Genomic DNA, 25,203 nt, shown 5'->3' with positions numbered 1-25,203 from the left:
TCTTCCCTCATCAGGGGTCTAGTCCGATTACAAAGTAGACGCTTATTTATAACCTATCGTTAAGGTAATAGTATTTTTTTTAATATTTTTTTCAATCATGAAAATATACCACGTCATAAATCTCGGCTTTAATATTTATTTTCAATTAATTTTTACAGTGTTAGACATTTTTCCGATTTTAAATCAAATTTAGGGTTTGTTTCTAGGACGGATTTTCACAACCATTTCAAGTACGTTTTTATACTTCGAGGATTTTCTTTTTACATGCATTCTGTATGGAATATATTTCTCGTTTGTCTTAAGTTTTCTCAGTATTCATTAAGGGTTTTAGAACTTTTTTTATTAAATTGTTTAAACTCCACCTACTAAAGTATTTGTAAATTTATTCGCAATTTTGGATAACAGCGTAAATCAACCTTCAATTGAGAAATTTCCCTCCCATGTTAAATAGCCCAATTCGAAGAAATATTTTATGACAATAATTATTTTTATATAAAGTGTAAAATTAATTTAATACATGAAATATTTCAATAATACAGAGATTGAGGCCGTAAGATTAAACTTGTAGGCAGAACGCGTAGACAATGGCCAATTTATTTGACAGATGGGAAATATAAAAATACCCCCTTTTAAGTCCTATTCACACGAGCCGATATTTTGGCAAATCATTGCTGGTCAACATTAGTCGCAAACAGTGGCGTCGCCAGGGTTTCAGGTTTCGGTAGGTTTAAGTTATAAGCCCTCGTGAAACTATTTCCAAGTTTTAATAGAATTCACTGTTTAGTAAAGTTTTCTAACGAAACGTGATTTAAAAAGTGGAAACGTTTAATTTCCAACTGTTTGAAACCCGACTCTTAAGTGAACTGTCCTAAATATAGCTGATACCTCAATATTTATAAAATTATATAATTTTAACTGCAAAAATCTCTTCACTTCGTTCATTGAGTAAAAAAGAACCATTCTATAAGTTTAATGGAAAAGTTTTATGGTAGCACTTTAAAAATACTCTGCCAACTAATATTATGCGTGGAAATTACATTTCCAAGGAATAAAGCCTTTATTATTTTGTGTCAAGCTAATAACATTTTAAGTTTAGGTAGGTACTGGTTACATATAGTATTAACTTCTGGTATCAGGAAACTAGTATGTTAATGCAGATTTGAAATGTGATTTCAACGCTTTCTGCACCTCGCATTTCGAGATAGCAAACGCCTTCGAATAACAACAAACATTGTCGCAGATTTCGCAAGAATTTCCGGTACACAAATGCCAAGCCAAATTCCCATATAACCGCCAACGTAGCTGTACAATTCTACGGCCTACAAAGAAAATAAGTAAAGTTAAGAAATCTTCTTGGGTTCAATATTTCGTCTCAAAGAGGAAATTAGCGTATCGAGTCACCCTTCCGAAATCATAAATGCCCCACTTCAGAAATACGGTCTGTGCAAACGCATCTACTATCATAATACAGAAATGTTAAATATGTCAATTCCTCTCTTTCCGTTTTTACAAAACTTGAAAATAAAACAATAAATAAAATAATTAATTAAATAGTATAATAATAATATTTGATTAGTTAATTATGAATGAATAAATACTGTCGAAGGGAAAATGTCAATATGCAATATTTCCAATTGAAATGAATTTCTCGCCATCAAGCACGAAAATTAGACAGCAATAGCTCGATAAAAACGAAGTTCGGCGTTTACGGAGAGTTTACCTGGAATTTTGCTTTATAAACGAAAACGATTTCGATACAGTCCCGAAGTTCCAAATACATTCCAATCAAAGAGGCCCTGTTTCTAAGAAAGTAAAAATAAATATTTAATGACGGTAGGCTTGCTCCATCAATCATGGTTTGGCAATTTTTGCACTATTTTGGTGGTTTTCTCCTTTTTTTTATCTCTTTAATTATTTTTTCGGATTTGATAAGGATTGATTTAAGGCGGTTTTCGCAGTTTCTGAAATTTGAACGAGTTTGACGATTTTAAATATTTTTCCGGTTTCCGTATTTCTTGCTCGGGACTATGCCACTAGGCCTCTAAACCTTTCCCAGTCAAGCTGTAGATCATGTATGAAGCATTTTTTACTCGTCGCTTGAAACGTTTTGCTAGATTAATTTCGTGGTTTTATACATCACTTTATATTTTTAAGCTGATGTTTTTTGTAATCGTGAAAGCGCAATTATTAAGTTACCTGGACTTAATTATATTAAATAAACACTCACCTTTTATATTCAGAGGTTTCGGTAACGATAAAATCGTAATAGTCCGTCCTAAATAAAAAAGTTAATTTTGGTTACTCATGTGAAATTAACGACAAGAAATTTTTAAGGGAACTCCCGCGTTTTATTCAAACGTTCAGGTGCCAATCCGAAGCTCGTTCCTGCGAGCTTAGTGACAAGATTATTCTTTCAAACAAGATGATCTTCCTGGCTGAGTGTGAAATGGGGATTTGAAATGAAGTCGCTACACCACAATTACTATCCCCTTTTCAATACTCCGTCAATAGAAAACGCCTGTTCGAGTGTCGTACGAACGCGTGGTCATGGCAAATAGTCATTTATAAAACTAATAACAACAATAATCAGCTAAGCTAATAAACAATAAACCACCTTAGGTCTAAACCAACCAGCGACGTTTAATGACTTGAATTCAGGTGGCCAGGTTAGACTGCCTAGGAAGGTCGTGATCAAACCCTCATACTATTACTGTTAACTTCAACGAGTTTTATTAGAAAGTCTAATATTAAGTTAATAATTAAGGGTTTTTAAAATTGGGCACGTGTGCTTCATTTCGCGTAATCATTTATAAGACTAATCAGCGTAACCAGAAGTTTATATTTCTACTCGAAGATGTGAATTTCTCTCTATACTGGTATCGTTATGCGGTTGCAACATACGTACCTTCGCAGAGTCAGAAATATAAAAATTGCTAAGAAAAAAAAAAGCAAGTGGAAATGCTCATTATGGATTCCTAAAACTGTCCCATCAGAAAGATATGGTTGATAAATCAGTAGATAATTAATAATTGTCAGTAAAACACGTGGTAAATGTTCAACCACGATGCGGTGTCCCCATACGCATCCATTGAACACGAAGATACACGCGTATATTTAAAGTTCTAGATGATATAAATTTCTAGTGATATTGATTATAAGCTAAACTAGATTTAAGAAATACAATCGAGTTCGAGGAGTGAGTCTTTCATGTTACTTACTTACAAGCCAACGGACAAGTCTTTTCACACATAGTGCGAGCGTGATTTCTGGTGTATTTGCACCTAGCTGTAATGTTAAATTTATGAAATCATTTCAAAGATTCAAATATGAAAAAAAAATAACTTTTTTTTTTTCATTTTGAAAGGGTTAAGATGGAAAAGGTACCATAGATTTATATTGTTCTAGATCAAGAAAGTTTTATTATATTTCTATTTGCACTCGCAATTTCGTTTTCTTTAAAGGAATACACTTATCTCTAGTGATAAAACAGCTTTAATGTTTTAAAGATTATCTAAATAGCCACAAGAAACTCAATTCGTATAAAACTAGCCAGTGACTCGTGGGTTTGTTAACGTTGATTTTACGGGGACGCTATACTGTTTTGGGTTATTTAACCTTTTAAATTTTCGTTTTGAAAATTTATATGAATTGAAAATGTTTTACTATGGCAGATGTGGCCGAGTGGTTAGGGCGACCGACTAGAAATCTGTCGGGATATACCTGACACAGCTCAAACCCGGCAAACTGCGCTTAGAGACGTAATTTTTTTACCTCTTTAATTTTAGATTGAAAATCTGGATGAATTGAGAATGTTTCGTAAAATTTGTAATCGGCGTTAAATTAAAGAGTGTATTTTGTACCACCGTTTTAACTGCCACGTCGTTACGGGTTTTTGCTGTTGGCGATGCGAGACCTTACCGTAGGCCGTATATGGCTGGATACGCATTCCTATGTCGAGTGATGCATTCCCGTTAAGACTTTTTAAAATATACATATATTAATGGGACTTTACCATTCTACGACATCAAATATAAATATTATTTGAGCTTTATAAGATGATATTTTAGATCAATATGTAAATGAAATATTTATAATACATGTATAACGAAACTCACGATATATTTTGGCGGGCATTTTGAAAAAAAAAAAAATTATGGAGCAGAGCGTAGTGATATAGAGGCACGTGCATAATAAATATTTTGTCATTAAACTTAAATAACACCTGAAACTACTCATGTTACGTGGTATTTGCTTCGTTAGGAAGAACCGTTGAGTTGGATTTCGTTACACTACCCGTGTTTTATACTTGTATAAGAAAATAAGAAAATACTTTACCTGAGTTCAAATCCGAACAGTTTGGAAATCCGTGGAACGACGGAAATGGTTGCGGGATGCAACCGCAGGACGGAGTAAGTAATTTCCACACACAATGAAATATACAAGTCTGAAAAGTTTTAACCAGATTTAACAACGCTAACATGAAATAAAAAAATACTTGAGTAGATCATATAGAGCTCCGGTACGTCGGCTACCAAAAGTAAACACTCTAGAAAAATCGGGTCAGATCTGGGACGCGGATTTTTTAAAAGCATATTTAAAATTAAAGAAATTTGCAGAAGAGTAGAATAATTAGCCCAATCGGTACACCTGCAGGAACAATTGGTTGGTTTTTTGGAGAAATTGGAAGGACTATGTTGGTTTTCCTCCATTTGGAAATCTCTAACCAGTTGGGGTTTAATCGGAAATAAAAGTAAAGAAAAAATGTTTTATTGACTCTTTTGCAAACCTTAAGCCCCATTTTCAATCACGATTTTTTCGAACAAAAATCACGCTTTTGGTTCAAACCCAACCGGGAGAAGCTTCTCTATCGGCTTTTTTGACACGAGAAGCAGATATCTAAATGGATTTGATATAGGCTTATTTTTAAATAAAAGCGCGTCAAAAAAGCAAAAGCGAAAAGCCTGAAATTTATCGTAATTGAAAACGGGGCTTTACCCGTCGTCAAGTCAGTTCAGCAATAGCTTCAACTTTGCTTTTTAAAATGGCCAAAAGGCGATTAGCGTATCCAGCGTTAAGTTTGAAATCTTTATTTGGGCTGTAATGTTTTTACATCTCCGAGGAACTTATGTGTCCTAGGATAGGTTTTACAATAACCGTGTCTGTCTGTGTGTGGGTGTTTGTCTGGTTGCGGAAACGCGTTCGCGGAATAGGGTCAAAGTGTAATCACGGGGTTTTGAAATTATGAAAAAGGGGTTTAAACCGTTCTTTCTTCCATTTGGTGAGTTTGTATTGTGTGGTGACATATGTTGGAATGTTTGTAAGTGTTGTTTGTATGTGTTTTTCGAGTATATTATGGCATATGTTGGCGTGTTAGTGCGTCTTAATTGTGTGTTATGGCTTATGTTGCGGTTTTTGTGTTTCTACTTTCCGTCTACTACTGGTTGGGACGGACCGAGCGCTAAGTGTTACGTTAAACGTCTTGGTATCCAAATGGCAGGGTTTCCACCAAATGCTCACGGTATACGTCTTATTATCAATTTCCAAAAGCGTCGGGTGGGATTTCAACAAGTACCCTCCTGCTTGACAGGCGAGTGTTCTACCGTAGAACCACCGACGCTTATTACGCTTCACCGAAAATGGGAAATTCAGCTTAAGCGGAAGCGTATATTAATAGTTAATAGAGTTTAACATTTTGGTTCTTATTTGAATATAACGAGATTTCATGTTGAATATAAGTTATTGCGTAGAAGAAATTCAATTGTTGCGGCTTGTCTATTGAATAAAAATAAACCCGGCGATCTGAATTTGAACCCGGGCCTTCCTGCTTGGCAGGCCAGTGTTCTCCCAGCACAGAACCACTGTTTGCCAATTAGTTTCATGTCGTTATATTGAAAATAAGAAATATCACAGGCAAACTCTTACTAGGAGAGGTAAATTTTGGCTTGCCAACTGGTTTTAATTCGAACTGATCAACCATTTGTATATTGACAAATTTTTGAAGGTGTGAAATCAGTTGTTGATTGTGTCACAATCAAATCAACTAACTACCTTAAATTAATTCTAAATTTGCTAAAACTACACTATAAATGTGTTATATATTATGTATATTATGTATTATATATATATTATGTATATTATGTATTTTATATATATTATGTATATTATGTATACTATATATTGTGTATATTATGTATTTTATATATATTATGTATATTATGTTTTTATGTATATTATGTATAATATGTATTTTATATATATTATGTATATTATGTATAATATGTATTTTATATATATTATGTATATTATGTGTAATATGTATTTTATATATATTATGTATATTATGTATAATATGTATTTGTTGATTGTGTCACAATCAAATCAACTAACTACCTTAAATGAATTCTAAATTTGCTAAAACTACACTATAAATGTGTTATATATTATGTATATTATGTATTATATATATATTATGTATAACTCTTGGAGGGGCATCCTTAATTGCTATGAAGGACATCTTCAAAGCGATCAGACGAGCAGATATAGAACTTCAACTTGAAGAAGTACGGGTAGAAGTACGCTTAAATGGACACGAACATTTATTTCTTGGCTGCATTTACTTCTCACCTAATACGCCTATATCAATATACGAAATATTTTACCATAATATATCAAAGCATTTACTTGATTTTAAAGGAAATATAATATTATTAGGAGATTTTAACCTTATAGACGTAAATTGGGACAACTGGAATTTAGATAATTGTGGTTATAACGCGAAACGCAAGGCTAAACATATTTTTAATTTGGCCCACGCTATCAATTTTAAACAACTAAATTCCATAAAAACCCCAATGATAAAACTCTCGACATGGTTTTTGATTAAACTACAACGATTAATCGAAGGAAAGTGCCACCCGATAGAGGGCGCTTTCAGAGAAAACTACTTGAAAAAAAATAACGCAGCCCATTTAACGAGGTATGTGCTAATAATACTGTTTTTGCCTCCGCTCTCGTAAACACGTTGGCACGCCCCTGCGAATAGCGAACCAAACCAAAATACCAGCGTACATCAATGAATCCCAGGCCTATTTCTGAACGAGAGGTCAGACTATCTAATGCAGTTGAATATTCACGGTAGAAATGAATACGTTCATAATATTGCTTCTAATACGTAGGATATAATTCGAAATATTTTACTTACATCTTGCCCTATAGATTCAAATGATGATAAATCATAGTCTTTGCACTTTGTTTCAAACGGTGGGGGAAGCCTTTGAACAACAATCTGTAAATATACGAAACATTAGTCAATTTCTCTACTTTCAGGTTAGCAAACTAAAAAAAATAGAGCTTCGTTACAACGAAGAGGCATACCTCCATTGATATAACAATAAAGTAGTTCTCGTTTATTAAAGGGGAACCCCTGTTCATGTTTGGTAACGTTTGCCACCAGACGGGTTTAAGAACCTTCAGTATCGCGCTGTATTGAATAGAGTACAGCTTAAATAAATAGTCACTAACCAAAAACAAGAACCAGCATGCTTATAAACATCGTCTTTTCATTACTTTATATCTCGTATTGAAGCTGTAATTAGTAATATTAAAACATCCAGGTAGCAAAATCTCGTTGATAAACCGTTTGTGAATCGTTGAAACTATGTTGAGAGATAAACGTTATGAAATGGTTGACGATGTCACCAAAATAGACGGTTTATAAAACGGTTGATATTTAAACAATTATACGTTGATATCACAATAATTTCTCTTTTATCATAAGGCCTAGTGTCTATAGAAGAAGGCTTTTAAAAAACATTACTATACTTTAATCGTTTTCCGTGTGTAGGGTCAGGGAGTACAGAACGGGAGTCGTTTTGCCAGATCTTTTAGGGTTATCAACCAAGAAGCCAGAGAATCGAGGTGGGGTGGGTTGAAAGGGGGTGGAAGGTTGGCAAAATATGGCTTTTTGCGCCATCTACCTAATTTTTGTGGCTTTGTTGTTTAGGGAGGAAATGGCTGCTGCCGTTTTTCATTAGATAATGTAGATCCTAATTGTAAATATTTAAATTATATGGCATAATCCCAAGTTTCTAGAGTAATGCGTATCATTTTTAGGATACAATACAATTTAAATCATAGTACTAAATCAATGTAAATATAATTTTGTATCATATTTCAAACATGGCCTTATTAAACGCATTCCCTAATATAGAAAAATAAATTGTATAAAATGATATAAAATAATTATAAGATCTGTTAAAATAATTAAATTTATTTTCGTTTGACTTTTGAAAGTTGATTTATGTAACAATGATCCATGCTTATTTTCACCACGTGAGTATAAAATTTGAATTTCTCAACAAAAACCGCATGGACGCTGATAATAGATGGCGTTAAATAGTCGAGGTGTCCCGTATTTTGCAGAGGCGCCTGCTGAAGTGTAGCTCATTGCAGCAGAACCAAAAAACCCCCCTCTTTTCATCTCCCGTTCTGTACTCCCTGGTAGGGCCAAAGAATGAAGAAACTCGGTCTTTTGGCTAAGACCAAAGTGTAGTATCTTGTGTATAGCGGATATACCTAATTTTTAAATTAATCCAATTAAATAAAGATGTTTTGCCGACCGTAACCGTTGAAAACCACAGTCAGGGTACCATGAGATAGTATACCCAATTTGGTCGACCTAAGTTGAAAACTGTAGATTCCTATAGCGGACAAACAAACATATAAATACAGTTTATATTTAGTTAAATATTAACCACTTCTATAACATGTTTGAATTAGAATATTTTTATTAAAACATGTTTAAGAAGTGGTTAATATTTAACTAAATATAAACTTTTATTATTAGTTAGATTAAAAAATTAGTTGATAGCAAAAAACATAACAACGTCTCATGTTTGTCAAAAGATATATCCCTAAAAAGTTAAATAATATAACGTTATTTTAACCTTAATATCCACATTAAAAGTGACGTTTTTGAATGTGATAAATATAATGTAAATAATGTGGTTTTTTCAACCTAACTATTTGGATGAAAACATGAGTTCTAAAAGAGGTCAATATTTTACTAAATATAAACGTTTATAATTAGTGGGATAATAACCATTAAACGTTATTTTGACCAAAATCCAAATATTGACCATTTTACAAACGTTATTTTGCTACCTGGGTATGCATGATCTATTTGGATCTAAATGAGATTCGAGAACCATAGCTAAAGTGTGGTTTAAAAAGCTTATTTTCAATAATTTCATAGAAAAATTAAGAGTCAAAATTGGAAATGTGCTCGGAACAGATTTTAAGATATTAACTGTTTAACAAAAAAAAAACCAACCTCCATTTATCTCAAATTCATAAAAAGGTATTTTATAATGGTTCTTTATCTAAAATATAACTTTTCAAGCAAAACCCAAATGGCAGGAATTGTTATTCAAAATTTAGCTAAATCGCCACATTCATAGTGTGGAAATAGAGTTTATTACCTTATTAAAATTAGCTTTGAAAGCATTCCCCGTCTGGACAAAGTAAGTGCGATGTAAGCGGGTGGGTATAACGGCACCGCTGTGAATGACCAGCTCGACTCCCAGAATGGCGTCCTCTTCCTTTACGTTATAAAATGTTTCGAAAAAATAATAGAATTCTGTAAATAAAAGTATGTGACATTCTTCAAACGAAATTTAGAGAGCGGTTGTCTAGCAGCTATTTACACTTATAATTCTTATTATTAGAGAAGTTATGTGGATCTCTTTAAATTTTTGCACGACAACGTCGAGAGACACGCGATCATTGTCCACGATTTTCTTTTCACGTTTATTCTTCGGAGTCGGAAACTTTTTGATACTTCAAGACGAAGCCATATTTGTGTCGAGCTAATGTGACACGTAGTATAATATCAATAGCATTTAAAACTTTAAATGAAAATACTGAATATTACAATTTGCATGCTCAACAAATCGAGAGATAACTATGGTAAGTTGTTAAGCCTTGCATATTTTAGGCGAATCGGAGACACGTTTAAAGTAAAGCAGGATAGACGAAAACATATGTTGGTGTTTAGACAATGCTCACAGCCATATGTAAGTCGAGTTTTAGTATTGGTTAAACACGTGTCTATTTTCATCATGTACCCGGGCGTAGTAAATATTTTTAAAATGTGTTAAAATCCTATTGTAACTCCTTGACGACTCCGGACTCGTCTCGTCCTATGGCAATTCGCGTTTTAGCGCCTGCGTGACTTTATGTCCGCTTTGACCATTATTTTCAGCATGCTCAAGCCTACGCTCTCCTTACGTTTAAGCGGTGCATCCAAAATTAGTATAGAGCAGCGCATGCTTTTTTCCGCGAATTTTTCCGTGACATTCGCCAAGGACTGTCGCTAGAGGCGCTGATTTCTGGAATACGATTTCAAAAATCACCAGTTTCGCGCCAACATTTCATCAATTTTCTCGCGGCCCTTGAACAGCTGTGCAGGCTTTCGTAGCTTCATAAATTTAAATACCTTCGTTTTATAGTAACTTTAAATCAAATATATATAAATATGTTTAATATTATTGGTTAATAAGTTGTTAGAGAATAATACAATAATATAACGAATTATTTTGTTAAATTTCATTTTCTCAATGTTTTTTAGATTTTTAGTGTTTTGGAAACCAAGGCCTAAAGAGACAGTAAAAACTAAAGTAAAATGTAAATAATCATGGTAACCTGCATAGTTCCTAATTGTAACGAAATAGAAAAATAAAAAATAAACGAAGCTTAGGCGCTGATAGAACTAGTTTTCATTTATTTACAAACAACAGTAGTTTGAAGAAAAGTTGGATAAGCTCAATTTTTGGAAAAAAGAAATGACGAAGACCTCTCAGAGTTTGAAATCTTAGTTGCAAAGGAAGGATATGCGAAGGTTTGCAGCAAAAAGTGCTATCCCAATTTTAAATTCAGAAAACTGCTGTGATAACCATAAAAAATTTAAATATAGTCTAAATATTTGTAAATTACCAACAAACCAAACCAGAATTATTATTTCTCCTATTGGAAATATCGTGGAGCCAAGATTAACATTACATCCCAAAAATAAAGTGAAAAAGAAAATGTTTGGATTTTCAAATAAAGATTTTACTATTGAAACAAGTAGCGGTGTTGAAAACAGTATAATAAACAATTACTCAAAAGACTGTGATATCAATAACTTGTTAAAAGACTGTGATATCAACGTCTGGTGAAAAGACTGTGACATCAATAACTCGTTAAAAGACTGTGATTTCAACAACTCGTTAAAAGACTGTGATATGAATAACACTTCAATGGACTGTGATTTAGTCAAACAATTTAAAGATAGTGTTGCTGTTTTTACTTCCACCAAAAACCACGCTACTTCATGCCAAGCCAATGATGTTTTTACTTCCAACCACAATTTTGTCTTAACCTCCCATAAAAACTTGCTGAGGTTAACGTTAATAGTTAGTGTAGGGAGCTGTTGGCTCGCGTGGAATGAAGGGCTTGCCACCACCCTCCTACGCTTTGTAACCCGGCCACCTGTTACTTGATCACGCACAAGCAACATTGCTTATGTGGTCGAAGGTGGTGCCTTGGGTATTAGCTTTATTTAAAAAAAAAGAGAGTCATATCGCTAAATCAGTTAACAACATTAATCTTGACACCTTTACTGAAGACCATGGAATTGCAATTTCTTCCATCAACAATTAATTCAAATCTTCAGACTGTAAAGTACAGTTTAAAGAGAAACAGAAACCTCGTACTAAATACAGATCTGTCTCAACTCAAGCTACTCCTGTGGTCCAAAGAAAAATTTCAGATCTCACGGACAAGTTAAAAGCATATCAAGTGAAGGCTAAACAAAGGGAAAACATCCAGTTCAGTAAATAATGATACAAGTGCAAAATTTATCCTTGAGCAAATTGTAGGTTTTGGAAAAAAAACATATCCATATACTGACTCAACTTTACAAGTTTGCTGTTTGATATTTAAAAAAATATCCTGCAGCATACAATTTCATCCAAGAACTGAAAACTCTACATCTACCTCACAGATCTATGTTAAAAAGATTTCTTGGTCAGTCTACTGGCGGAAAGGGTATTACAACTCTTGTCAAAGACCGTTTAAAAATAGAGCTCAACAAGCTTAAACATGAAAACGAGAGGATTGGATCCTTAATTTTCGATGAAATGGCGATAAATCACAAGTTATTATATGATCGAAATTTGGATCGTTTTCTGGGTGAAACCACTTTAACCGAAAATGAAGGCATTGGAGATAAATTAGCTACCCATTTATTATATTTCATATTTCAAGGGCTCTCTAAAAATTTTCACCTTCCCGTTGGATACTTTTTCGTTTCAAATTTGACAGGTGTGCTGCTCTATAACATAATTCAGGAAGTTATAAAAGCCGTAGAAGAATTTGGTTTCAAAGTTGTCAGACTTGTTTCTTTTCGAGAATTTGGTGGTGATGATTTGAAACATGAAGTAACTCATCCCATGGATCCAATGATAAAATTATTCATTGCCTTTGATCAGAGCCACATAAACATGAATTTGAGATCACTATTTTTTATCAAGGGAGTTTGTTTTAATCGGATTAGAAATAAGTGATCGCTTTGTGAAAACAATTATCACATTAAACAAAAAAGACTGTTTAAACCTGTAAGGTTTTTAACCAGGGAGATTGTTTTCCCACCAAGCTTCGAAATGATGAATGTGCTAAGAGCTGTGTTACTGTTCTCAGAGCCAGTGACTGCAGCTCTTAAAACCCTTTGAACGCTTACATATTGTCGACCAAAAAGATGAGGAGAATTTGGAAGCTACTATATTTTTCATAGAGATGATGCGAAAGTGGTTTCAAGTCAATGACATACACAATACCACATATGGCATTCATTTAAGATGTGAAAATAAGTTGCCATTTGTTTGATTTGTTTCATTTTTTTGATTTGTTTCATTTGTTTCAATTGTTTGATTTGTTTTATTTATTTAATTTTTATTTATTTTTTTATTTTTTTAAGCTAGTCCACAAAGGAAAAGTGTGTATTTAAAAACAAAATTGATTTTACAAAACACAGATAGCCGTATATACATATTTACACATTTGTTTTATAAAATAAAATTTATAATAACTATTTCACCGACAACACTGCGCAATCCCGGTTTGAAAAATTCTTTGAAAACAATTTTATCATTTTTTTTAAAAAATTCAAATTCCGCGAGGCTACATTATTATTAAAATAATTTTCGAGCATCACTAAAGGTTCAAGGTTTTTCCGTTCATTCGGATCTGTTATGTGTAATATATGGACAGTTTGCTAATATTAATTAAAATACCAATTAATTAAAAATATGGAATTTTTCATTTAGGTATATAAAACCAATATAATTTGTTGCGTGAAATAAATTTTGGAGAAAAATGTGAAATTAAAATTTCGATTCTCTCTAAAAACGATTGAGTAATTTCCCAGTTAAAAAATAATATGTGTGATAGTTCCAGAATCATGTTCGCACAAAGGGCACTCTCTTTTTAATTCGAAAAGTTTTGCTGCCACAATTGGTGTAGTTATGTTGCCCAGTGCAATTCTACAGAGAGTGTTACATTCTCTGGGGGAAAAGCAGGGATTCCAGACTGAACTGAAGCGGTATGTAAGATTTTCATTTACATTACATATTTTCATATAAAAATTAAAGTTTATTTCTTAAATTGTTGGTGTGTTATTTACATCACTGGGTCAAACTGTTAAAGCTACGACTTTTTTAAACTGGTTAGTAAAAGAGCTTTCTGTTGGTGCTCTAAGACCTTGTTCAGAAAGGGATTTTTAAACTGCATTTCTTCTTGATTATAAATGTCTTTGAAATACTGGTAGCCTGGAGTTTTCCACTTCGGGTGGAAGAAATCCAAATCGATAAAAGGGTTGGGAGATTTAAAATATTTTTTTTGCTTCAACGGTTTTTTAACCGAATTGGTACCGTGCGACAAAAATGGAAAAGGTCTGTGTCGTATTTTTGTAAGTATACGTATTTTAGGTCAATTATTTTAATGCCAAGAACATCGTAGGCTAAATTATATATATTTGTGCTTTTGAGGTAGTGATTACCGAAAGCTCCCTCTACTGGATGACATCTATCCTGTACTAGTGATTTCAATTTGGAGAAAGCGAAGTTTTTTCAAGGTACAGTTAAATCGTGTAAGCCCAAACCGAGGGGCTAACCACTTCCTTAAATTCTGTACACCGATTACAGCGAGTACAGCCTTTGGTTGTGCTAAATCTGTAATTGATTACGTAATCACTTTAGTACAGTCAAAGCTACATGCTTGTACACCGATTACGGATAGTGATAAGCCCCTCGCTATTTCACCCCTGTTTTCAGCACGTACGAATTTAAGCTACCAAAGATGAGTATGGATTAGAAGTAAAGAGAGCGTAAGCTTGATCATGTTGAAACTTTGGGTGAAAGAGAACATAAAGTCACGCCTCCCGCTGAAACGCGTTTAAGATAGGACGAGACGAGTCCGGACTCGTCGAAGAATTATCGGCTCGTGTTTTGTTTAACAGTCAAAGTGAAAGCTCGCTTAACTGATTTTAAATAAATTAATCTCACAAACGTCTAGATACTTCTGACGTTGTCTTTCAAACTTCAAGAGCGTCCTGGTTAACCTCGGTATTATTAATGCGTATAAAGTTCTTTTGATCATGCCCCGTTTACTAAACATTTCATCGTGTCACCTGTTGATTGAAACGGAACTACGTCTTTTTACCATTTTTAATATCAAATAGTAATATTTATTAAATAATTTAAATGTTAAAATAAATTATTTATTTTAAATTAGCAATAGTACGTAAAATTTTAGGATTTATAAATTGCATTTAAAATATTAAAACAAATATTATGAAAAATTATAAGTTTTTATTTTAAATATTATATAAATATTAAATCCTTTATTATATAAAATTATTAATTTATAATATATGTATAATTGACCAACAGATGGCGATTATGAAACATTCCTCAATGAAACTCCAACATCCGAAAACCGTGCGTCGTGGAAGGGTAGATAAATCTGTCTGTTTGTTAGACTCGGTCGCTTCGTTCGGTGTTTGACAATAAAAGAAGAATTGACCCCTTATATAGAAAAAACAAACTAATTTAAATACATATCCCTTTTCTGGATCGCTGCACAAAAATTGTTGACAAACAATTTTTCAGATCTAAATCGCTTTTAATACTTAAATATAAACATTTACCTGCAAAATCTTCTTGAATTTCGTAAATGGGATTCCATTTTCCATTAATGACAAAGCACATTTGATAACCATTAAAAATCCATGATCTACGAACATTTTCGAAAAAGCAGCGGTTTAGTCCCATAAAATACATTTATGATAAAACTGAATGTAGTAAAAACGAAGACCCACGCTCAAAGTACCACGATAATAATTCATAAGGCTGTCAGTAATCCGAAATAATTGCGGATAAGTGGAATGATTAAGATGTCGTTCATTTTATTGGCCTTGATGGGTTTTTCTCTCGTAAGAGGTATCTTATATGGTTACAAATTTAACAATTGGTTTCAAAAAGTAAGTTAACCTTTAACCAAAAATATAAATGAACTTTACGTCAGGCTTAAGTAAAATATCGATAATATCAAATATATTAGGTTTTATTTTCTGGCGTTGGGCTTAATTTATGTATTTAATACTCATAATAGAAAGAATTCGATTTAAGTGCAAAATCGTGTTTTTTAAACAAGAGTTCTATTACGAGGAAAGCTGCGTGCAAAAATCCTTACGTTTTGTTTAACTTAACGTCGATAACTGTATTGTTTGGATAGTTATATCCACACAGAGAAACAAAATCAACATTGTTTTGCAAAATATCACTCGAAAGGAAAATGGCGGATTCTTCAGCGGTGAATTCTTGCTGTTAACAATAAAATTAAGATTATTATCCAATCCTAAGACATTGATTCTACACAATATTCTAAATCAATTTTGTTTAAAGCATTAGGGGCAGTTCAAAAATTGATGTAACCATAAGTGGCTAAATACACTCCATAAGTGTGTCAGTTAATTGAAATAACTGCTGATAGATATATGTGGTATGACATAGAATAGACGTCATTCCAAAAAAATCAGCGGATTTAGGGTTAAAAATGCGCAAATTTATTCTGTGCCGATAAAATCCCGAAAACACAATTTTTGAAAGAAAGAGGAACATCCCGCTACAAAGGACCCCTCACATTTAACATTGCACGTGGCTTTCGGTGAAATTTCTTGAGATTTGGATATGTGCTAGATTGCATTACGCTGAACAATGTTTCTATGAGTCGAAACTTGCTAAGTTCAACCGTTTGCTTTCCAGAGGGCTACGAATGTGAAGTTTTCAAATCTTTTACGTGGCCATTCCTCGAAAACTAAAAGGGAAATAACTAAGGTGATAAATTTTTTAAATTTAGGTTTCAATGCTCTATCCAAAAATGTCTGTATCGTTTATCAATTCCAAACAGGTATGTTTATTTTTGACATTATTCAGTCCTACTAACTGTTTAAAATAAAATAAGTGTGAGATATGAGAGATAACGGCTAGACTCCTCATAAATAATTGTTTAGACTGCACTAAGGTTTTTAACATCAAATCTATGATACATGAAGACTTTCGGGCCCTCCACAAGGAGAACGGTAGAGTTTTAGACGTTTTACGCCATTGAAAAATTGCTAGGAGTTTAGATATATACCTGATGCCTAAAGCTCGAAAATATTCACCGAAGAAAATATTTAGTCCAATGTTACGAGTATAGAGGAAATCCGGTGATGTCGTACAGCGCCACCTGTTTGGAATTGATAAACGATACGGACATTTTTGGATAGAGTATTGAACAATTTATCACCTAAGTAGTTATTTTCCTTTTAGTTTTCGAAAAACGGCCACGCAAAGATTTGAAAACTTCACATTCGAAGCCCTCTGGAAGGCGAACGGTTGAACTTAGCAAGTTTCGACTCATAGAACCATTGTTCAGCGTAATGCATTCTATCACATATCCAAATCTCAAGAAATTTCACCGAAAGCCACGTGCAATGTTAAATGTGCGGGGTCCTTTCTAAAGTGTTTGAATATTTACCGCGCCGAGTTTGGTTCTTTACCACGCCGTGTTTGGGTCTTTACCACGCCGTGTTTGGGTATTTACAGTGCCATGTTTGGGTATTTACAGTGCCGTGTTTGGGTATTTACAGTCCCGTGTTTGGGTCTTTACCACACCTTGTTTGAGTCTTTACCGCGCAGTGTTTGTTTCTCTATCGCGCCGTGTTTGGGTTTTTACCTCACCGTGTTAAGATCTGTACCACGCGATCAAAATTTTAGGAAGTCTTTACAGTGCACTAAATGATAAAGATTTTTTTGTGATATGAGAAAAATTTAACTATCGAATTATACGTAAACCATGTTTTATTCTGATACATTAAATTAAAAGAGCCACCTTTCCAATTCATATCGACTTCCCACAACAGCATTACGTCCACGTATGATTTTATACCATTCTGATGGAAATTTTCTTGGATAGTCTAATGGAACAACGCCATTGGTCTAATTAGACGAAAGGACAATTTAGAAATTATTGAGAATTTTCGTTAAAACTATATTCGGAACTCCAAATTCCATTTCGCAATTTAATTTACATCTGTCTTATTTTTTATGTAATCTAATATAAAATCAATAAACGAAAGTTCAAACAATGCGCGCGGAAAAGGCATTTTTTAACGGCGCGGTATAAGCCATAGTTCGAACATAGAGGAACTGGTTCGAACAATGCGCGTGGAAAAGGCATTATTTACCGCGCGGTATAAACCATAGTTCGAACAATGCGTGCGGAAAAGACATTTTTTAACGGCGCGGTATAAACCATATTTCGAACAATGTGCGCAAAAAAAGGCATTTTTTAACGGCGCAGTATAAACCATAGTTCGAAAAATGCGCGCGGAAAAGGAATTTTTTAACGGCGCGGTATAAACCATAGTTTGAACAATGCGAGTGGAAAAGGCATTTTTTTGGTCGTTTACAGTAACCATCCACTAATACATTGTATACAAATAGTTGAGGGGATCGACATAATTTTGAATTCTCTATAGAGTAATTTACTAGGGTAATCATAGGGTTTGCGCTGACATATACGTAGAATTTTATTAACAAAGACAAATAATGGCCGCAAAACTGAGTAATGCGTATTTCCCTAAGCAATAATGCCATACTGGAGCTGAGACTGAATTAAGGCGAAGTATACCATCCGCAAGAAATTCGATTTTAAAAACTTACTCAAAATTATCATTTAATAACATACATATCTCATTGATTTTAATATTGACTGAACCTAGATATTTAATTGAATTTACTTTTTTCTAATTCATCAGAAAACAGGCCGGAAAATCGTGCTAGTATCTTTCCGTCAAATATACTAGATATATCGCCTTTCTTAACCTGCAACTGACAAGGAGACTACCCGAGGTGTTACACACCGATTTTGTTCAAACTCGGAGGATTGGTAGACCTTCATGTAACTTGAAATATCCTAAAGGGATTTTATTCAATGGGCAACGGGTTTGCCATGGCAACGAAAAATGTTTTTGACAACATAAAATGAAATTTTCCCATTTAAAATAACATGGGATTTTGACCGATTCCCTGTGAAACATTTTACAAAATTAAAAAAAAAATTAAAATACCAAAATTATAAAAAAATTGATAAAAACTGACGAAAAAAATCAAAATTGGTCACATTTTGAACAATTTTTTAAATTTTTTTCACAGGGAAATCGGTCAAAATCCCATATTATATTATGTTGTCAAAAACATTTTTCATTGCCATGGCAAACCCGTTGCCCATTGAATAAAATCCCTTTAGGATTTTTCAAGTTACATGAAGGTCTACCAATCCTCCGAGTTTGAACAAAATCGGTGTGTAACACCTCGGGTAGTCTCCTTGTGAGTAAAATACCGTTAACCTCAACAGTTTGGGGAAAACCCCTTTAAAAAAATGGAATGTAATTTGCAAACTCAACGCGGAAAGAATTTTTCCGACTTTTTAACTCAGTGCCACAAGTTGGGATCGAGTTCTTGCTGCGTAGCGAAAGTGCTAACCACCGTGCCACTCCAGCTAGTTAATTAATTAATTTATGGTGTAAGGGCTAAATATTTAAAAGTAGAAGTACATAGTATATGTCTTACAAGAGACGTATCAACCAAAGTCACAAAAATTCAACTTATGCATTTACAGGCTTGAGGCGCAATTATCCGGCCAATCTGCGGATAAGAACAACTAGTTACGGCCATTGAAATGGGAATAGTATAGCTAGAATGACATAGGCGCGTTCGGGAGTCGTGGTTTTGCGAAATAAATTCTGAAATTTCGAGTCGGCGCACCCACTCAGCCGTCAATGATAGAGTTCTCAATTTTGAAAAATTTATTTCGCGGAAAGCAGATTGAAATTGCCATTCTAGCGTTACTATTCCCAATTCACGGCTCACGAACGATGTCACTTCGACTATCGTTTAAACAGGGCTGGAAAAAACCAACTGGGTTTTTTTTTAAATTAAAACCAGGATTTTATGGTCTTAGCCAGGTTTTATAAAACACTGGTTTATATTGTAAACTGTTTTTCTCTTTTGCTAATTCTTTTTAACCGTACATACTGTTCTTAATTATCTAAATTTAGATTGAGTAAAGTATCAAAATTATATGCACAGATATAATTAATTGTTTTATTTTCTGGGACTATACTTATAGGGATTACACCTCTATGACTCTCTTTAACATCTAAAACTTTCTTTGTGCCTAGGCGATTATTATTAGTCAATAATTAACTATAGAACAGCAGTATCGCTTTAAAATGTGTAGTTGCAGATTAAGTTTCGGTTTTCAATATTAAAACAGTCTTGCCAGAAACGACGTTTCAATTTCAGTTTCGATTATGTACAAATATTTTGGACAAGAAGACGTTTTGGTTTTAATTTCGTAGTGTTTTGGTTATAAAATGTGCAAATAATTGAGAATAATTTAGAGTGAATAGTAGCAAAGTTAAAAAAAAAACGAAATTATAAAAAACCAACAAAAACCACTTGGTTTAAGCCTGGTTTTAATCTAGTGTGACTTAAACCAGCCAACCCTGCGTTTAAGGGATATTTTATTTACAATTATATCGGTTTGTAACAAGCCAGTTTCGATAACCTCACTGACATCTTTATGCTTTAAAATTAACTGCTGGGATGGCACTTGTCACAAGAAATAAAGATGACGCTGAGTTATGACGTCCAAGAAGCATCCTCGTCTGTTTTTCGTTTAATTTCGCATGTGCAGGTTTCAAGCGAATACCATAAGTAGAGGTATATTATATACTTTTTGTAAAGGCAAACTAAATGCACGTTAAAAAGTAATTTTCCTTTGTATACTATCGCGATTCTCTTCAGTCGATTACATGGTTCAAAATTTATCAGGAAATTTGTACTAACCGTCATTACGCCATACTTACATTAAAATCGCAATTCGTCGACGTCAGTTTGCATTTTATTCGATGAATAATCCTAAAATAGTTCAAAGATATAATATTAACCTTTTTTGCATGAGGCGATAGCTAGCTTGCCAATTTATTTGTTAAATTTTATAGATGGTGCTACCAAAATTAAAGGTCCTCACCGTCCTCTAAACCTCGTATACATCGACGAGACACTATTCGCGACCGAAACGAGTTTAGGTGGTGTAACGGCGCTAGCTTCTCCGAGGTAGCGCCTATGATCTAGCGTCTGCTAGAAACCAAAAAATCTTTAGAACGTTTTTACTTAATTAAACATCAAACAATCAAACTATAACTAAACAATACAAAAACAGTAATAGCGTCTGCGTTAGCCGCTACCTATCTAGGTTTCAATGGCGAAGCAAAGAGGGCGTAACGATAGTTTTCGGTCGCAAATATTTTAACATAGGCCTCGTTGATTAGTACTAATGAAATCTCGTTTTGGATCTTGCATTTTTAAATAACTACATTGAGAAATGAAGTGAGGTTTTATTCCTATTCAGTAAGCTATCCTCATTTCATCGTAGTGTAAGTGTCAGCTCTCATACTTAAAGAGTTCTAATTTTCCGTAGACACTGGCCTCGAGCCAAAAATAACTGCCGAAGGAGATTCCTCGGTAGATTTGCAATGTCTTCCACGAGGGGGCTCTGATAATCTTTAATAAAAGAGATGAAGCCCTTACAAACACAAAGGCTGAAATACCTTTATTGGAAGAATATAAATTGAAAAAGGTATTGTCCAAACAAAGTATTTATCCCTATTCCTCTGCAACCCCAAATTCTGCTACAACTTAATGTTTTTAAAAAAAACAATGAAACTGGAGAAGCTCACACGGTATAAATTTATTATTTAAAGACGTTTCGAGCCGTGGACCTTTACCAATCCACTTGTTTAAGCCTATTAATATAAATTTGAAAAACACGAGACTTTAAAGCATGTCGCGTGAGGCGCATGTGTGAAAAAAAGAAAGAACGTGAAACAAAACAGATACCAAATTGAAGAAATACTACAACAAAAATACAATAAAAATGTAATTTTAAACATTTAGTTTAACAGCCTCTATCTAAATTTAAAGTACACTTTTTTCGAATAAACATGCCTTCTAAAAAAATGGAATGTTTTCAAAATTCTGAGGAGATAATCAAATTGACATAAGATAATATTTTTAAATGATTCTTAAGATATGCACATCTCAAAAATGTGTCAAGGATAGTGTCAACGAGGTACTTGAAATCCAGCATACGATCAAATTGTTCTACATAAACCCGATACCCATAGTTTCTCAGGCCAATGTAAACTGAGGACCTTGATTTCTTCGAGTTGACTTGAAAATTCAGAACACTGTTAAGGAGAAAATGCCCTGGTATAAAGAGAGATTAGGGAAGCGTGAGACTAAGTAAGAGCCAACATCCATGACGTGAACGGTTGAGAGAAGGAACTTGTGAAACGATAAATGGGGCATAGTATAGTTTTAAATTAGTATCGAATGATATACAGGGTCTTTTTTTTGCTCGGAAAAGTGTTTTTTTTCAAAAACTATTTATAGTACCGATTTCAAATTTGGAAGGTCAATTCTCTATACCGGGGGACATCAGTTTGAGAAATTTGAGCGTTTTCGGTAATGTTTTTCACCAATTTTGAAAAATTATTTTTCGACCACTAGGTGCGAGATAAAAAATTTCTATTATAAAGTTGTAGGCCGTCATCGAAAACCCTTAAAAATTGTTCACTCGACGAAAAACAATTTATTTATCAGTGAAAATTCGAGCTTGAAAAATTTACAAGTTGGTGAAGCCAAATTACGATTGTTTGAAACGATAATTGAAACCGAATTACCTAATCCAGTTGAAACTTTGGTTAAAAAACGACCGGATTTAAGAAACACGAGGCTATAGGTCAATCCTAAACATGCATTGGGTATTTAAAGGAAAACTTTGGGAGATTATTATCAGTGTTTGATAATATTTCGAACAATGCCTCGTTATTCAGTAGCTGAGCGTACCGAGATAGTTGCCATTTACTATGGAGAAGCAGCGCAAAACCTTAGAAGAGTGACTGAAATCTTCGCAGAAAGACATCCAAATGGAGCACCATCTGTAAATACAGTAAGACGAGCAATTCACGATTTCAATCAATTTGGTAACTTGCAACCTAGGTTTCGCGGATTGGGTCAACCGGATTTAGACTTCGAGAACAATGTACTCGCGTACTTTGTGGCATATCCTCGTCACAGTTGCGCTAACGCCGCTGCTGATTTGGGTTGTTCTGCAAATCGTGTGTGGAAAATTCTTCGTAAGAATCGCTATCACCCATACAGAGCTACGCTCCACCAAGGACTAATTGACGGAGACCATCAAAGACGTTATGAATTTAGCAACTGGTTACTAAATGCTGTCCAAGAAGATAGACAATTTTTGCGCCATGTTTTGTTCTCCGACGAAGCGTCATTTTCTAGAGATGGGCCCTTTAATCATCAAAACAGCCATCTTTGGTCTGACATCAACCCACATTGGGGTTTTGAATATCATCACCAGGTTCAATTTGAACGGGTCAATGTTTGGGTTGGACTTGTTGGAAACCGTTTGATTGGTCCCTTTTTCCTGCCGACGAACCTCAACGGCCAAAGGTATTTACATTTTCTACAGAACGAACTGAGTGACGCAATCGACGACCTTCCATTGGCTGAAAGACGTCAGTTGTGGTTTCAGCAAGATGGCGCCCCTCCGCATTTTTCCCGGCAAGTAACTGAGCACCTCAACAACGAGTTTCGTGAAAGGTGGATAGGGAGAAATGGTCCAGTGCATTGGCCAGCAAGGTCACCTGACCTAACACCGCTGGATTATTTTCTCTGGGGATTCGTTAAAGCAAAGGTATACGTCACGCCCATTGAAACTAGGGAGGAACTCATTAGACGAATAATCAGTGCTTGCCGAGACGTCACACCAGAAATGGTAGAGAAAGCGTTTGAGAACTTTTGTCCGCGCACAAACCTGTGTTGCAGCCAATGGTGATATTATTGAAAATGTTTTGTAAAAATTTATGTGAATAAAATATCTGCATTTAAAAACCAAACGTGTACATTTTTTCAAGTGTGAAAACTCTACTACGTTTGTATTAGACTTGTTCCCTTTTCAATTATCGTTTCAAACAATCGTAATTTGGCTTCACCAACTTGTAAATTTTTCAAGCTCGAATTTTCACTGATAAATAAGTTGTTTTTCGTCGAGTGAACAATTTTTAAGGGTTTTCGATGACGGCCTACAACTTTATAATAGAAATTTTTTATCTCGCACCTAGTGGTCGAAAAATAATTTTTCAAAATTGGTGAAAAACATTACCGAAAACGCTCAAATTTCTCAAACTGATGTCCCCCGGTATAGAGAATTGACCTTCCAAATTTGAAATCGGTACTATAAATAGTTTTTGAAAAAAAACACTTTTCCGAGCAAAAAAAAAGACCCTGTATAAACGTCCATTTCCAAAACGCGTTTGAAATATACAACAATATTGTTGTTTAGGGACCGACGTCCATCGTGATGACTTCATAATAGAAAAAAATGGTATCCGACAGATTCGTGGCTAGCGCTATCGAAAAATACCAGAATCAATCCGACGGGCACGTCAAAAATGGGTTTTGGTCTCCTGGACTAATTGCATGGAAAACACAATTTCATTTTATTTATTTTTCCAATTCACTATAATTAAATATTTTTTTTATAAGTATATAATTGTTTAACATAAATGTGATAGTTCTCCTCTGAGTGGAATTTGTTACTGAGAAATTTCTAAAATAAATTCATCAGACATATTTGGTGAACTTCAGACTAACAAGGAGACTACCCGAGGTGTAACTCACGCCCGTATTCTTTACCGTATTATTTTTCGGTATTCTTTCGCGTATTTAAAGTTAGCTAGTTTTGCTTTTCGCCCGTATTCTTTACCGTATTATTTTTGGTATTCTTTCGCGTATGGAAAGTTAGCGAGTTTTGCTTTTCGCGTACCGTATTATTTTTGGTATTATTTCGCGTATGGAAAGTTAGCGAGTTTTGCTTTTCGCGTACCGTATTATTTTTGGTATTCTTTCGCGTATTGAAAGTTAGCGAGTTTTGCTTTTCGCGTACCGTATTATTTTCGGTATTCTTTCGCGTATTTAAAGTTAGCGAGTTTTGCTTTTCGCCCGTATTCTTTACCGTATTATTTTTCGGTATTCTTTCGCGTATTTAAAGTTAGCGAGTTTTGCTTTTCGCCCGTATTCTTTACCGTATTATTTTTCGATATTCTTTCGCGTATTGAAAGTTAGCGAGTTTTGCTTTTCGCCCGTATTCTTTACCGTATTATTTTCGGTATTCTTTCGCGTATTTAAAGTTAGCGAGTTTTGCTTTTCGCCCGTATTCTTTACCGTATTATTTTTCGGTATTCTTTCGCGTATTTAAAGTTAGCGAGTTTTGCTTTTCGCCCGTATTCTTTACCGTATTATTTTTCGGTATTCTTTCGCGTATTTAAAGTTAGCGAGTTTTGCTTTTCGCCCGTATTCTTTACCGTATTATTTTTCGGTATTCTTTCGCGTATTTAAAGTTAGCGAGTTTTGCTTTTCGCCCGTATTCTTTACCGTATTATTTTCGGTATTCTTTCGCGTATTTAAAGTT

At 34.1% G+C, this 25,203-nt stretch overlaps 1 protein-coding gene across 1 annotated transcript; it reads right to left on the bottom strand.

Moving 5' to 3' along the window:
• Window positions 1–1,131: 1,131 nt before the first annotated feature.
• Window positions 1,132–7,380, bottom strand: LOC149934383 (degenerin-like protein asic-1). The gene is made up of 7 exons (XM_090153436.1): window positions 7,375–7,380; window positions 7,202–7,285; window positions 4,336–4,444; window positions 3,219–3,285; window positions 2,228–2,275; window positions 1,721–1,802; window positions 1,132–1,319 (listed from the first exon to the last, which is right to left on the bottom strand). Exons 1-7 carry the CDS (start codon window positions 7,378–7,380, stop codon window positions 1,173–1,175), a joined length of 543 nt encoding a protein of 180 aa, XP_090009562.1. The 3' UTR covers window positions 1,132–1,172.
• Between the last annotated feature and the right edge of the window lie 17,823 nt (window positions 7,381–25,203).

This window comes from Leiobunum rupestre, chromosome 7, assembly GCF_980474605.1.
Source record: "Leiobunum rupestre chromosome 7, qqLeiRupe1.1.hap1, whole genome shotgun sequence".
Lineage (NCBI taxonomy): Eukaryota > Metazoa > Arthropoda > Arachnida > Opiliones > Sclerosomatidae > Leiobunum > Leiobunum rupestre.
The sequence above is the reverse complement of the archived record's forward strand: the minus strand, read 5'-3'. Positions and strand labels throughout refer to the sequence as shown.